The sequence below is a fragment of the Rhinolophus sinicus genome, chromosome 1, assembly GCF_057876585.1.
Source record: "Rhinolophus sinicus isolate RSI-liver-muscle chromosome 1, RSI-T2T, whole genome shotgun sequence".
Lineage (NCBI taxonomy): Eukaryota > Metazoa > Chordata > Mammalia > Chiroptera > Rhinolophidae > Rhinolophus > Rhinolophus sinicus.
In genome coordinates this window covers 15752466-15765965 of record NC_142501.1, presented here as the reverse complement: position 1 = coordinate 15765965, position 13500 = coordinate 15752466, and the positions used below count along the sequence as shown (strand labels likewise).

General features: G+C 44.3%; 1 protein-coding gene across 5 annotated transcripts in view; it reads left to right on the top strand.

Moving 5' to 3' along the window:
* Nucleotides 1-13500, top strand: part of RFX4 (regulatory factor X4) — a 137193-nt gene that overhangs the window by 82794 nt on the left and 40899 nt on the right. For all 5 annotated transcript variants that reach the window (XM_019728444.3, XM_019728445.3, XM_019728443.3 and 2 more), the window contains 3 exons: nucleotides 7568-7668; nucleotides 9699-9757; nucleotides 13059-13203. In XM_019728444.3, the coding sequence (XP_019584003.1) occupies nucleotides 7568-7668; nucleotides 9699-9757; nucleotides 13059-13203 (305 nt within the window). The remainder of the gene's footprint in view (nucleotides 1-7567; nucleotides 7669-9698; nucleotides 9758-13058; nucleotides 13204-13500) is intronic.

Sequence of the window (13500 nt, the reverse complement as noted above, 5' to 3'; positions counted from 1 at the left end):
CGTTTTGAACCATTTATAGGGTTCAAAATGCAAAAGGTCTAATATGGTGCAGACTGAAAAGTACCCCCACGCTTGTTCCCCAGGCATCCTGGTCTCCTCCCCAAAGCATCAGATAGAACCATTTTCTTGGGGGTCTGTCCAAATCTGCTAGGCACACGTAACCAATGTACGTGCATGTAATGCCCTTTTTCTCTTTCCTACTGAAATAGCGACACACTGTATATATTGTTCTTTGCTTAAAAAACAATCTTGGAGATGGTGCCCCTCTAGGTGCACTCCCCACTGGGCTGCCCTCTGGACCAGCTGGACCACATCACAGGGTGTCCTTCCCACCCACACCCCTTCAGTCTGGGACCAGCCAGTGAGGGTGAGGTGGGGACCAGAGTAAAGCCAGGATATTAACGGTCTGCCTCCCTCTCTGTGAGGTCAGCTCAGGCTGGCCATGTCCCTCCACAGGGCTCTGCTGCCTTCCGGGTGGTCCTTTGGACACAGAGGTAGAGGAGAGCCTGCTGCCCCTGACCCCAGGTTAAAGCAATCTCCCGATGGGTTCCTCTAGGCTTGTCTTCACCTTTATGATGTGTCCCTTGTCAAAAAACTCTCCTCTTTCTAGTGGCATCTGTTTGCTGTCGAGACTGTTACAGAGTATAGCACATCAGTCTATAAAGAAGTTTTTTTTTCTTGTTTTACACCTGCATAGTGTTCCCCTGTATTGAATTTAATCAGTTGTCTGGACGTTTCAGTCTTGTCCCACTACAAACAATGCTGTCATAAATGATGCGTTACGTACATGCTTTTACCTGGTAGAGTGCATTAGTTTCTTAGGATGATACTAACAATATGGGACAAACTGGGTGGCTTAAAACAACAGAAATGTGTTCCCTGACAGTTCCGAAGGCCAGGAGTCTGAAATCCAGGTGTTGGCAGGTTTGGTTCCTTCCAGAGACTTTGAGGGAGGATTTGTTCCAGGCCTCTCTCCCAGCTCCTGGTGGTTGCTGCCAATCTTTGGTGTTCCTCGGCTGGTCACTGCCTCCCTCTGGTCTCTGCCTCCATCTTCACAGTGACTCCCACTCTGTGTCCCACTGTCTCTTGTGAGGACACTTATCATTGACTGTAAGGCCCACCCAGTTAATCCAAGCTCTCATCCCAAGATCCTTAATTTAATCACACCTACAAAGGCCCTTTTACCAAATAAGTTTACTTTCACTGGTGCTGGGTGGACATATTTGGAGGGGTGGGGATGGGCGGGGAACCACCATTCACCCTATTACTTGGAATGTATGTGCAAGATAAATTCCTAGAAGGCCGACTTCCTAGTTCACAGGACATGTGACTCAAACTTTTCTCAGTAAACTTTTAATTTGCATTTCTCTTATTATGGATGGAATTGAATATCTCTTCACATCTTTCAGAGTGATTTCTATTTTCTTTCCCGCGAACTCTCTGTTCTTAGCCTTTGACTGTCTTTCTGTCTGGTGGTTGATATTTATCTCATTGATTTTTTAGGAGCTCATTATTTATTAGGGATAGTAATCATTTATCTATAATAAGGGTTAAAAATCGTTTTTTCTTGTTCTTTTGTCTTTGCCATACAGAAAATATATTTGTGCAGTTGAGTTTATCCTTGTTTTCATGGCTTCTGGGTTTTGTATCAGAGTTTTAACAGTCTTTCCTCCTCTACCATAATTATCCCATGGTTTTTGTTTGGGGTTTTGTTTTTTGTTTGTTTGTTTGTTTGTTTCATATAAGGAATCTGGAAGCTTCCCATCCCTTTTCCCTTAAGGTCTAAAATCGTTTAAATAGCATTGAAATTATTTGCTCTTGAAGATGACATATACTTAATTCCCCTTTGAAGGCGTCTGGGCCTGGTGTTTTGTGGGGGTAAATTTTTGAAATGTTTCTTCTTTTTTCCTATAGTAAATATAATTTACCAAAAGTTACCTTCTCTGCGGTAACTTTTGGTAAATTATATTTTCCTATAAATTATCCTTTTCTTCCAGATCTTTAAATGTATTTACTTAGGGTGGAGCAAAGTGGGTGTGGGTTTGTAGACTCACTGAACTTCTTGTGTCTGTGATTATTTCTGCTTTCCTACATTTTAGTTTGTGTAGTTGTGTTTTCTGACATTTCTTTGTAATTAGGTTACCTAATTTTATTTTTTCAAGGAACCAGCTCTTGGATATACTTATTGGTGCTATTATTATTTCCTTTTTCTGGTATATTAATATCTGCTTTTATTTTATTAACGCATTCCTTTGCCTTTCTTAAGTTGACTCTGTTATTCATTTCCTGAATACTTATTTACTGAGTGCCTCCTATGTGTCTGGTCCAGTTCTAGAGCTTGAGTTACGTAAGTGACTCCCCCACCAAAAAAAGAATTAACTAAAAAAATAGATGCTTGATTTATTTGCTTTTTTTAACTTTATTATTTTTTTCATTTCTCAATTATAGTTGACATTCAGTATTATATTAGTTTCAGGTGTACAGTGTAGTGATTAGGCATTTTTATAATTTATGAAGTGATCCCCCGATGAGTCTAGTACCCACCTGGCACCGTACATAGTTATTACCCTATTATTGACTATATTCCCTACACTTGCAACCCCACACCTATTTGGTAGCTACCAATTTGCACTTCTTTATCCCTTCACCTCTTTCACCCAACTCTCCAATCCCCATCTCATCTGGTAACCATCAGTTTGTTCTCTGTGAGTCTGTTTCTGTTTTGTTTTTGTTTGTTTGTTTTGTTCTTTAGATTCCACATATAAATGAGATCATATGGTATTTATCTCTCTCCATCTGACTTATTTCACTTAGCATGACACCCTCTAGGTCCATTCATGTTGTCGCAAATAGTAAGATTTCATTCTTTTTTATGGCCGAGTAATATTCCATTGTATATATGTACCACATCTTCTTTATCCAGTCATCTATTGATGGGCACTTAGGTTGCTTCCATATCTTGGCTATTGTAAATAATGCTGTAGAGAACATAGGGGTGCATCTATCTTTTCAAATTAGTGTTTTGGATTTCTTCAGATAAATACCAAAAGTAGAATTGCTGGATCAGAAGGTAGTTGTGTAGTTGAATTTATCCTTGTTTTTATGGCTTCCTTCTGGGGTTTGTATTGTAGATTTTTTTGGTTTGTTTTTTAAGATTTTATTGGGGAAGGGGAACAGAACTTTTTATTGGGGAACAGTGTGTACTTCCAGGACTTTTTCCAAGTCAAGATGTTGTCCTTTCAATCTTAGTTGTGGAGGGTGCCGTTCAGCTTCAGGTTGTTGTCCTTTCAATCTTAGTTGTGGAGGGTGCAGCTCAGCTCCAGGTCCAGTTGCCATTGCTAGTTGCAGGGGGCGCAGCCCACCATCCCTTGCGGGAGTCAAACCGGCAACCTTGTGGTTGAGAGCCCACTGGGCCGGCCCCTGTATTGTAGTTTTAAACGTCTTCCCCCCTCTAATTATAAAGTAATTTTTCCAATGGGTTTTTTTATCCTTCATAAAAGGAAATTTGGCCTTTAGCAATTTGTTAAAAAAAATTGAGCTGACTTCTTTTTACCTAGTTGTGGGGATGTCCCTCCTTTCCTCCCTCTGGCACAGATGAGTCAGTTCTCAAGTCATTGTCTCTTTGAAGACACCTGTCTTTTCATGAATTCCAGGTTAGGTGGTGTGACCTCAGCTCCTTGATGGGTTAAAGAAAAGTTATAATTTTGTAGATTATCTGGCTTTTTGTTGTGATAGTAGAAGTGATGCTCTTTCCAATTTTCCACATCTAGGTAGAACAAAAACTCACCTTAATAGGCTAACAAAGGTTACCTCTAGGTGGAATTATGGTCAAATTTTAGTCTCACGCTTTTCTGCATTTTTGAAGTGTTCTACATTAAGACTGAATTTGTTATAATCATATGTATATGCATATACATATGCAAAATTATATATATAATATATGTAATATAGGTGTATGTATACACAATATATGTGTGTGTATATTCCTTTAAGCTTTGTGTTATTAAATGCTTTCTTGTGCATTGATCACGTGAACTAGATAATAGCTAAATCGCTACCTTCATTTTACTAAAATGGTATCTCACGAGGGATCAGTAAAATCATACACACCTTTATAAGAGAGCTTCACATACTTCTAATACTGCTTAATAGGTGTTACACACACAAGGCATTTACAGTTTATTATAAAGCAGTTTGTGGAGTGAAATGTGAATCCCAGTCTTTCTGCTCTCTGATTGCCTTGTATTTTATAGATGTGAAAGTTAAAGCTTAAGAGCGGAAATAACTTATCCACCTTCACCTGTAAATAAATGAAATACCCAGGAGTCAAATATTCATTCATTCATTAAACAAATGTTCATTGATTATCTCACTGTGCTAGGTCCTAGAATATATCATTAAAGAAGAGAGACATGCTCCCTGCCCTCATTGAGCTTATATGCTGCCAGAAGAGACAATTGTTTAAAATTACATAGTTAATTAAATACCAAAGTGATCTTTGGTTTGTAAACCCAGTGCCTTTTCCATTAACTCAGGAAGACAAAGTTATTTAAAAGACCAACTATCATTGGACAGTTGACTTTTCAGTGTTATACATTCATTCATCCTAAAACTTGTTTGAGTGCCTTGTGCCAGGCCCTGTGCTTGGCCAGAGGTGGAAATGAGAATCAGCTCTAGAGGTTCTCACAACCCAAGCAGGCCCAGGCCAGGGCACAGCTCCCAGCTCACCAGCTCAGACCCACCCAGCCCTTCCTTTCCAATTCTGCAAAGCATATTGAAATAGGCTTTCTGGTGAATATGTGACAATATGATAGAGATAACCATGAATCACACACTGTTATTTATAAGAAAGATAGATCATTCTCAAACTTGGGCTTTTTACCTCTTGTGACTCCCCAAGAGATCTTTGCACCATGGTTATTTTGACGATTGGTGGAGTAGAAGAAAGTGGGTTGGGGGCGGGAGGTGGAGGGGCTGGGCAAGGCGGATAAGATATCGACAAAGCAAAGAGAAGACTGAGGTACTAAAGCAATAGCAATGCCCCTGACACAAATGCAGCAGAAGGCCCTGGTCTGGAGACAGGAGTCACAAGGCAGCTAAAGTGCGTGCACGGTGGGGGTGGGTATATTCATTATCTGCGGCTGCTGTAAAATGACAGTGTGAGCCCAGGCTTTGCGGCTGGACAGATCTGGGCTTGAATCTTGGCTCTTCCACTTACTTGCTGCATCTCCTTGGGCAAATAAAATAATTTCTCTGAGCCTTGATTTCTCACCTCTCTGCGGGGACCAGCAATAGTACCTACTTGCTAGTGATGATTAAGTAAGAAAATACTCGTATGTGTGAAGTGGTTAGTGCTTGTCACCTTGCTGTCATTAAAAGGTAGCTGCTATTCTCGCAGCTGTTGCTGTTGTACCAGCATCACTGTTGGAGGTCATTCAGGGAGTCACAAGTGAGAACTGGAGATGCAGGAGGAGGACTGAAGCTGGACCCACAAATGTGGGAGCCAGCTGCACCAAAGGGAGGAGAAGGCGTGTCCACAGAAGTGCAGGGCAGACCCTGGGAGTGCCAGCCTGGGGCGTGAGATGGAGGAGGGAGCGTCGAGGATGGAGATGAGGATAAGTCAGCAGAGCAAAACGTCCAGCTGCAGGGTGGTCACCATCAAGGGAAAGCAGATCGAGAAGCGGGGTGATGGTCAGTATCATCTAATGACGCAAGGAGGAGGGGCAGGCTGGGAGGCAGCTCGAAGACCGGGCGACCCAGAGGCCAGCTCCTCACCTGCTCGTTCGACACTGAGCAGAACAGCCTGAATGTCCTATGCACAGCTGGTCTGGAGTTCTGGAGACCTCTGCTCCAGAAATGTAAAAGTGAGTGTAGGTGGTGACTGAAGCTGTGGGCATGGAGAAGCTATCCCGGGAAGGAAGGAAGTGCAATAAGAGAGGGCCCAGGACTGGAAGACATAATGGCGAGATAGAAGGGGCTGAGCTTTGTGACTGAGGTTGAGTAGCCAGAAGACAGAGGGGTCACAAATACCGAGGGAAACAAATGTTTCCAAGAGGAGGAAGGGCTAGCAAAGCCAAATGCTCCCAAGGTGTCAGGCGAGATGAGAACTAAAATGAGTGCATGGGGTTTGTGTCATGGATGGAGGTTACTGCCTGGGTGGCAGCTGTTCAGATTGAAAAACAGGAATGAGGTCAGGAGTGAATGGGAGGTGAAGAAAAGGAGATGGAGAGATTAGACAACTCCTTGAAAAAGAATGTGAAGTGGAAGAAAGACGGTGGTAGCTTGAGGAGTGAGGAAGTAACAGGGTTTTGGTATTTAAGGTGAGCCATTCTTGAATGCATTTAAATGATGAGAGGGATGGTCCAGGAGAGAGAGAGAAAGGTGGAATCTGCAGGAGAAGGGGCATGGAAGGTTCCTGAGAAGGAAGGAGGGGATGAGATAAGGGATTGGCTCCTTGATTCGATCCAGGAAGCTGGGGGGGCGGGGGAGGAGAGAGATGAGTGATGGGCGTTGCAGAATGCTGATGAAGCTCTTCCTTTGCAGTTGTTTTCCCTGAGAAGTAGGCGGTGATGCCACCTGCTTGCTGGTGGAGAAGGGGGAGCTGGGGAATTGGAGGTGTGAGGATCATGGAGAAGGATGGAATTTGTCATGGAAAAGGGAAGAATGTATGAGCAGAGAAACATGGTAGGGTTGCCAGCAAGGTAGGAGTTGGCGATCATGGTCTGACAGGAGAGTCAGTGGGAGACGGAGCCGGGGCTGGGTCGGCAGTGTTGGTGGCAGGCCAGGGTGGTGTGGTGTCAGCATGGGGAGAGGTCCCTGTGGCTGGCACGATGAAGGAGAACTTCGTGGAGGACACTGGACCTAGGGCTATGAGCTGATGATTCTGATGGTGACACCCTGAAAATGGCTCAATATCTTCTCAGCTCCAGATTCCCATCTCATATTATAACTTATTGCCCCCCCTCAACCTCGCACTCCTCTAACCCCCTCCCACCTGCTGCCCCCAAACAGTCCTTGACTCTCCAATCTGATATGGTTTCAAGGTCCGTGTCAGGGTTGTTTGCCAGTTTAAAAACACACTGTTGCTTTCCAGTTTGTGGCAAGCAGGAGGCAGTTTGGTAAGCCTGGGCCCAGGCTGGGCAGGCAGGGGGGGTAGTATGTTGTCAGGGTTCCTGTCCAACCGTATGGCTCGGACAAGAGTGGACAGCATGAGGGGAAGAGGCCAATTACAAATCGGCACTCTCAGGCCCACTGCCACCTCTTCACCCCTCACCAAGACAGTGCTCTGGATGCCACCAAGCCTTTCGGTGGGTTTTCCCCACACTGGTGCATGCCGCGTCTTCCTGTTGACCGGCGCTGGCACCAGATTACGTTCTATTGGTGCTTTTCTCAGACCCACCAGCTCTCCACCGGGCTCAGGCTGCCAGCCCTGTCTCTGAAGTTGCTGCTACGAGTGGCATCTATTGGTTGCAGCCAAAACCTGATTAGGGGAAATAAGACCCTGCAGGGCCTGTTGGAAGGACCAGGTAGCACACGAGGTGCTGAAATGTGGCATTTCTCTTTCTAGCTTAACTCAGGTGATCCGGAAGTTTGCCAAGCAGCTGGATGAGTGGCTGAAAGTGGCTCTCCACGACCTCCCAGAAAATTTGCGAAACATCAAGTTTGAACGTGAGTACTGAGTCTGAGAGCAGAGGGAAAAGGAGAACAACGTTTTAGTGCCAAAAAGTCTTACATGGGTTGTTAATAAAATAATAACAATAGCTACCATTTACTGTTTGTTACTATAAAGCACCAAGTATTATGCCAAGTGCTTTTCTGTACATTAACTTATTTAATCCTCACAAAATGTTCACTACAGGTGGGACACCCCTTTTTATAGGAAAGGAAACAGGCTTAGAGAGGTAGTAAGTGGCAGAGGCAGGTCGTGTGCTCCCAGGGCTGTCTGTCGACCCCAAAGTTTCTGCTCATCCCTGCCATGCGCTTTGTCTCATTTAATCCTCATGTCACCTCGATTATGTAGGAAACAGTATCCCTGTTCTACAGATGAGGCTCCGAGAGGCAAAGAAATTTCCCCAAAGCCACACAGCTGGTAATTAGGGACCAGGAGTCAAACTCCAGACTGTCTGAGCCCCAAACTCAGATTTCCCCAAAGCTTCTGCCACAAAATGGTGGTAGCAGGAGACAGAAAACAGCTCTGGGGCTTCCCTATTTAATTCCCTGTCTAATGAGAAAGCCAAATTAATATTTCTCATACAGGGATTGGGACTGTGACTCTTTTCTCCACTGAGCATCACCATTCATTCCTCAGCATTAGTGTTGAGTGAGAAAACTGGGCCTCTTTCTGTCTCCATGTGTCTGTACTTGTGGGAAGACTCGCGTGCTATTAAACAAAGATGAAATGATTTTTAAGCAAAACAAAGTTGTGAGATATATGTCTCTTAAAGCCCCATTTGAATACAGCTTGCCATTCTTGCCCGAAATCGTGCCTGCGAGGAAAATGAAGGAGATCAAATTACCCTCTCTCCACAGGCGAAGGGAACCCTTTCAGTGGCTCTGAGGCTGCCTGCGGCGCCCATCACCTATTGATAAAGCCCGCTTTATTTCACGGCTCTCAGTTCTTTTCTTTTCACGAGCACTAAATTCCACATCACAAAGTTAAAGAAAAAGTAATTAAGGAGACGGATTAACGATTGATCGGCCTGGAAAATTAGAAGTTCATCTGTCCCCTCCACCCCCCTTTCCTCCACCCCACGCCCTGTTTTTCAAACCAAGCTGGCTCGGAGTACAAATTACAATAATCCCAGGGACGTTTCTGACTGTTTCTTGACCAGTTCAGAAATTAATGAGAAGAATGCCCGCACCCGTTTTAATTCTGCTGGCAAAACAAACCTGTTGAAAGTTGGCAGAGAGGAGATTTCCTGGACTTTCGACCTGTGGGTACCTGGGGACACCTGCTCTTCCCAGGGAGCCTGGGGCGCACCTCAAGAACGTGCAGGGAGTGGAAACACACGCCACTCCGAACGACTCTGTGAAAATGAAGACCTTGGGCAGGCATGTGGCATGTCTGCTTCGAAATCCACAGATACAAGATCAGCCCACTTCCCACCATCAGCCAATCTGTCTGCGCAGGAAACAGGATCCATCACCAAAACACACAAATGGGTCGCGGAGCTCATTTGATGAAACTGACAGATTATGAACACAGAGCCCCGTTCAAGGTGCAGCCCAGGGCTCTCTTCTCCGAGCAACCCCGAGCACCACACACCACTGCGGCTGGATGAGGTCTTCCTCTTAGCTAGACTACTTTGTAAAGGGCCTCCTTCAAAGCTTCCACTTGATTCCTGCAGTCATTTGTGGGGAGAAGTGATTGAGCCTGCAATGAGCGAAATGAAAGACAAGTAAATAATTGCTTTTACTCACGGTTGATTGACACCACAGTTTCTCACATCTGCCCAGGGTGGCGTATGAGAGACTTTGAAATATGTACCCCAAATATCACCATTTTAGGAAATCGTTGTCTGAATGGGAGACCAGAGACTCAAATGCAGGGTTTTGCCAGTGGGCGCCTAAAATGGGGTAGAACATTGAGATGAATTTAGGCAAATAAAAAGGCTACTTTTTTAAATCTGCCTGTGGAAAATCCAAAGAAGGACCATAAAGCCTGCAAATATTTCACACTAACTCTTTTCTTCTTGCAGTGTCCAGAAGGTTTTCCCAAATTCTGAGACGGCAAACATCACTAAATCATCTTTGCCAGGTATGTGTCCTGTGTTGCATGTTCTAGTAACTACTGCTAAGTCCTTGCAAAAGAGGGCAAATCCACAAAACTACCCCCCAGAGGTTCTGTGGGGGGGTGGCTGTGTAACAGTACACGCTCACTATTATGTTTAATGTCTACAAATAAGGAATAAAAACATTAGCCAATCACTAAGTAATTTCAACTAGTATGCAGCATAACTGCTGATATCACTTGCCCCTTAACCTTTCAGATATGGTCTAGCTCTACAAGCGTGTGTTTCCCTTGAATAAATCGGGATTTCTCAGCCACATTTTGGGCTGGATAATTCTTTGTTGTTGCGAGTTGTTTTGTGCATTGTAAATGCTTAGTAGCATCCTGGGCCTCTACCCACTAGATGCCAGTAGTACCCCCATCCCCCAAGTACCACCTGAATTGTGACAGTCGGGAATGTCTAGACACTGCCAAGTGTAGCCTGGGGACACAATATCGCCCACCCCCACCGCTGTGAACACTGAGATCAGTGATTCAAACAGATAAAGAGGATGAGTTGTTTGTGTCATCCAAAAGAGTTTAAAGCCACAAAGTATATTAAATATTTACCCAATTTTGTTTTTCCAGATTTCTGTTCTATTTAACACAAAAATGGACATATCCTTAATATACAAAAGCAAAAATAGCAAAAGTTTATCCAGTAAAAAGTAGAAGATCCCCCTATAATTCCCGAGTTGTCACTTGATGGCATAAAGCTTGGCATTTTTAATTTTGCACCTTAAGGAAGGGACTCTAAGTCTGCCCGTTAGCATTCATTAAAATATCAGTGATCCTAAAATAGAAGGGCAAACCAGCGGCCACAGGTCAAATCTGGCCCTCAGATGTGTGGGCTTATTTTTGTTTGATTTGCATATGTTCAATTTTTTTTAATTTTTAATTTTTTTTTTTTTTTTTTTTTACTTACTAACAACTGAAACTGGTAGAGGACAGTTAAACACCCACATTTTCTAATGAGAAAAAATGTGAAGAGCTGGCAGCCCAGAGCGACTTTTCCCCAGGGCGGTAATGACCTGGATGGACCGAGCGTCTCTCCATCAGGCACGGTCCTCATTACCCCCATTTTTCTTACGCCTGGCCCACCTCACTCGTGTGTCCCAGCTCGAAGTGCCGGTCTTGGGTCGTATCAGGAACTAGAAATGGTTTTGATGCCTCGCTCTGGGGCTCTAGACAGTTTAGAAAGGCCTTGGACCCTGTAATGCACGTGCAGGTAAAAGCACCCACACCCATGCCTACAAGCACCTGCTTACATGCTCTCTCTATCTCTCTCTTTCTCTTTCTCTCTCTCTCTCTTTCTCTCACTCTCTCTCTCTCTCTTACAGACACACACACACACCCAATCCACTTCCCACACACACAGTATGTAATATAATCAGCAAATGCTACCTTTCCATCTTCACTAGGCAGCTATCAGACACATTCCTGGATCAGCCAAGGAACTGGGGTTAGTGCTGGAATGAAACACCGTGGAATGTCTTAGTATCCCAGCGAGCTTTCCTAAACACACACAAGGCAACTCAGACTACAGCCCCCAGTCAAAATCTCACCCCTAAACACTTAAACCCAAGATCTAAATACCCAATCCCTTCCAGGAAGACTAAGCAAGCAACTTGGCACTCACATCTCAGCCGTCATTCCACAAAATCTTTTGAGTGCCTACTGTGTGCCAGACGCTAGGCGTGCTTAGTGGTATTTGCCCTCAGAAGAAAAAAAAAAAGTAAACCAAAAAATGATTAAATATGATATATGTTATGAAGGAAACAGAATGGAAATAGAGAATAATGGGGCACGCAGGTCCTCTTTAGATAGCGTGGTTAGAGAATGTCTCTCCGTGGGAGTGACATGTAAGTTGGAGCATACCTAATGGAAAGGTTGCCGGGGCAGGGGCAGGGTGAGAGAAGAATGTTCCAGCCAGCGGGAACATCACGTGCAAAGGTCCTGAGGTGTCAGTGCAGTCACTGCAAAGAGAACAACCTGAGTGACAGTAGCCTCCTTTATGGAGCTCTTACTCCCTGAACTGTGCACTTTTCCAACAATTTCTCAAGAAACCCTCAGCAGCACCCCCTCCATAAGAGGTAGAAGGGACTGTGACAGCTGCATTTTATAGCACAGAAAATTGAGGGTAATCTACTGGCTGCCCCACGTCAATCAGCTGATCAAGGGCAGGATTTGAACTAGGTACATTTGAATCCAGAATCCCAGACCTTTACATTTAGTTGTTTTCATTCTCATTAGCGACGGACGCAACTCACATGTTCAGATATCCTAGGCCTCTGCCCTTCAAAGAATTCTAACAATGACTTAAGTAAGATTTTACTTGTGCCGAGATAGTCTGGGTGTAAAAGGCACTGTCAGTCTTTACCTTTGCCTGGAAATTCACAATCATTAGGAGACACATAATGTCCATGTGCATTTGAGATCTCTTTTTCTTTCTCTTTTTTTTTTCATTTTACTAAAGACTTTTTTGAAAATATGTAAGCAAAGGAAATAATTCTGGAAATGTTTTTCTTTGCTTTTATCAGTATTGTTTCAGCTTGGTGGTTCCAAGTATTTTTGTTCCAAGTGTTGTTCCACTTTGCAAACTTAAGTTCTACTAATGAGGGTTTGCTGAGGAAACCACAGCTTAAATACACACACACACACACACACACACACGCACACGCACACACACACACACACACACCCATAAACTACCAAGTCATAAGGTATGGTTTCCCTTTTCCTCCATCTCAATTATTTATATTTGTTTTAATCATTATAGTTCTGTAAAAAGCAAAAACAGAAAGCTAGACTGTGAACTGCTTCAGAATGCATTTAAAGGAAAATATACACAGTAAATTACTGGGGTTAAAGCTCTCATAGGCCCAGGGGCTGCAGGACCATCCCTAGATCTGGGCGTGTCACTTCTCTGGCACTAGAGACACACAGATTATTAAGCGCGGAGAAGGCTGACAGATCTCTGGGCCGCATCCCATTGACCCACGGGGTCAAGACCAAAGGGGCTGGGGACAGCAGGGCTTGGTGTGGCCCGGCCACCTCGAGGTAGTTTTGCATAGAGAAGGGAGATAGATGTGAGAGAGCTGCAAGAGAAAGCAGTGCACGGATCTACTGAGTTGTGGACTCACCTCCTCATTTCCTGAAACTGAGTTTCCCTGAATTTCAAAGTACTTTGCAAAATACCATTGGCACATTCATTGAAAAGGCTTAAATGAAGTGAAGGGTTTGAACCTAACAACCCATGAGCTAATGAGTTGATTGGACTGGATTCCAGGCATCGCGAACAGTGATCCACAGTGCAGACATCACCTTCCAGATGCTGGAAGACTGGAGGAATGTGGACCTCAACAGCATCACCAAGCAAACCCTTTACACCATGGAGGACTCTCGCGATGAGCACCGGAAACTCATCATCCAGTGTAAGATGTCCCACCAGGGGTTGTTGTCTTTTCGACTTGTTGAAAAAAGGAAGGAAGAAAAACTATCTTGGGAAATATTTAAGTGGCATTCCCACCCTGGGCTTCCCCGTAGGATCCGCTCCCTTTTGTTGTTCCTGTTTAATGGGTCAGCCCAGATGTGTTTCACTAATTGATTTAAGAAGACATGTGTCAAGATTTGGGGGGGGAAATGGTTCCTGGTGCCACTGGGCAGCACGGAGCCATGCGAAAAGCCCCACAGGTGACCCTCGATGCCACGCACAGTTCCATAGGTGGCAT